The 2472-nt window shown below is 57.2% G+C and overlaps 1 protein-coding gene across 1 annotated transcript; it reads left to right on the top strand.

The window, feature by feature from the left end:
• Positions 1-6: 6 nt before the first annotated feature.
• On the top strand, positions 7-2466 carry LOC111533758 (cell wall protein RBR3-like). The gene has a single exon (XM_023200443.2). It carries the CDS (start codon positions 11-13, stop codon positions 1976-1978), a length of 1968 nt encoding a protein of 655 aa, XP_023056211.2. The 5' UTR covers positions 7-10; the 3' UTR covers positions 1979-2466.
• The last annotated feature ends 6 nt before the right edge of the window (positions 2467-2472 follow it).

Raw genomic sequence — 2472 nt, forward strand, 5'->3', positions numbered from 1 at the left:
TAGAAACCAGATGAGCTCTGAGACCAAGCCCAGCTCTAGAACCCAGACAAGTTCTGAGACCAAGCCCAGCATTGAGACCAAGCCCTGTTCTAGAACTCAGGCCACCTCTGAGGCCAAGCCCAGCTCTAGAACTCAGGCCAGCCCTGAGACCAAGCCCAGCTCTAGAACCCAGATAAGCTCTGGGACCAAACCCAGCACTGAGACCAAGCCCTGTTCTAGAACTCAGGCCACCTCTGAGGCCAAGCCCAGCTCTAGAACCCAGATGATATCTGAGACCAAGCCCTGCTCTGAAGCCCAGGCCAGTTCTGAGATGAAGCTCATCTCTAGAATCCAACTGAGCCCTGACAACAAGCCAAGCTCTGGAACCCAGACAAATTTTAAGACCCAGACCAGCTTGGAGACCAATCCCAGTTCCAGAATCCAGGCTAGTTCGGAGACCAAGCCCTGCTGGAAAACTCGAGCTGACTCTGGAACTCTGGACAGCTCCACAATACAGCCACACCTGGACACTCGGTCTAGCTCCAGAACCCCAGTTAATTTTGGAACCCATGTGAGATTCATGAAGCAACCCAGCTCTGCAACCCCAGCCAGCTCAGGATTCAGAGACAGCTCCCAAACCAAATCCTATTCAAGAACTCAGACCAGCCCAGAAACCCAGGTCCACACAACTGCCCAGTCCAGATCCCAAGCCCAGTTGCATCCAAGTACCCATCCCCATCCTGCAGCCCAGTCCAGCGCCAGTGATGATTCCAGCTCTGAGACTGAGCCCAGCTCTAGAACCACACCTAGTGCTACAACCAGGCCCAACTCCAGGATTCAGACCAGCTCTGGATCCCCATCCATCTTGGAAGCAAGGCCCAGCTCCAGCACACAGCTTGGTGCCAAGCCCCACTCTCCCTGCAGAATGCAGGTCAGCTCTAGAATGCAGACCAATTTCAAGGCCTGGCCAAGCTCCAGAGCTCAATCCAGCCCAGGCACTGCACTCAACTCTAGAACTCAGCTCAGTTCTGGAGCACAGGCTGGTTCTGAAATCCCAGCCAGCTCCAAAACACAGACAGTGGCTGAGACCCAGCCAAGTTCCAGAATCCAACTAAGCTCTGGAGTCCTACCTAGTCCTGGGACCCAGGCGATTGCAGCAACAGAGTTAAGTTCCACAGCCCTGTCTAGTTCTGACAGCAGGCCCAGCTCCAGGACCCAGCACTGCCCAGGAGCTCGACCAGCCTCTGGGACTCAATTCGCCTCTAAAACCCTGCCAGGTTCTAGATACCAGCTCCAAACCACAGCCCCAGACAGCTCTGGTATTCAACTAGACTTTGGGAAGCAGATCAACTCTGGAAGTCAGCCTAGCTTTGGAACTCAGCCCAGCTCTGGGACCCAGATAAGCTCAAGAATTCAAGCCAGCTCTGGAAGTCAGCTTAGTTCTGGAACGCAGCTGATTACTGGAGCCCATCCCAGCTCCAGAACTCAGCCTGGTTCTGGAAACCAGCTCAGCTCTGGGACCCAGGCCCATGCAAAAATTCAGCTCAGCCTTGGAGCGCATCTTAGCTCCAGAACCCAGTCTAGTCCTGAGACCGGGCTCAGCTCTGAGGCTCAGCCCAGCTCTGGAACCCAGATCAGCTCTGGGATTCAGTTCAGCTCTGAAACCCAGGTCAGCTCAAGAATTCAGCCCGACTCCTTAAAGTCCAGAACCCAGTCCAGCTCCGAGACTGGGCTCAGCTCTGAAACCCAGACTGGCTCAAGAATTCAGCCCAGTCCTGGAGCCCACCTTAGTTCTGGAACCCAGGCTGTTTCTGGAACCCAGTCCAGTTCCAGAACTCACATCAGTTCAAGAATCTGGCTGAGCCCTAGAAATGGGCTCTCCCCACAGACCCCTGGCCTTGACCCTAGAATCCAGCTTGAGGCCCCTGCCGCAACCCAACCTCAGCCCCCAGGCCCACCCCGCAGAGACCCCACCCCAGCCCCTAGCAAAGACCCCTAGCCTCTGCCTCAGCCTCAAGAGCAGGTGCGTGGCACCCAGGCCAGCCTTGGCCCCATCCCAGGCTTATCCCCAGCCTCCTACCTGGCCCCTCAGCCACAGGTCTCCTCAACCCCCCAGAAGCCAGCCGTCTCTCCCAAGCCCCAGGTGGGACCCCAGAAATCCACCCCACGCACCATATCTGTCACTCTTAGTCCTGCCCCCAGAGGCCTCCTGAGTTCCCAGCTGTCTGAGTCCCCAGCTCTGGCGCCTGCCCCTTCCCCAACTCTGGAGGAGCCAGGGCCCCACGCTTACCGTGGGGGGTCGTAGCTTGGCTGTGACCTAGCCCTGACTCATGTGGTTCTCACCCTCTCCTGTCCCTCCCAGCCTGGGCCCCCCAGAAGCAGCAAGTGACCTTATTTCCCCAGCAGGCGGTGGGGGGGGTGGTGTGTGGTGGTGAAAACAGGGGCTTCGGTTTCACCCGCCCTGGCTCAGATCCAGGTTCTTGGAGGGAAAAG

This window comes from Piliocolobus tephrosceles, unplaced genomic scaffold (assembly GCF_002776525.5).
Source record: "Piliocolobus tephrosceles isolate RC106 unplaced genomic scaffold, ASM277652v3 unscaffolded_22874, whole genome shotgun sequence".
In the NCBI taxonomy this organism is placed as follows: domain Eukaryota; kingdom Metazoa; phylum Chordata; class Mammalia; order Primates; family Cercopithecidae; genus Piliocolobus; species Piliocolobus tephrosceles.

Excerpts from the sequence above, each read along its gene's own strand:
- LOC111533758 (XM_023200443.2), top strand. The coding sequence starts at position 11 with ATGAGCTCTGAGACCAAGCCCAGCTCTAGAACCCAGACAAGTTCTGAG.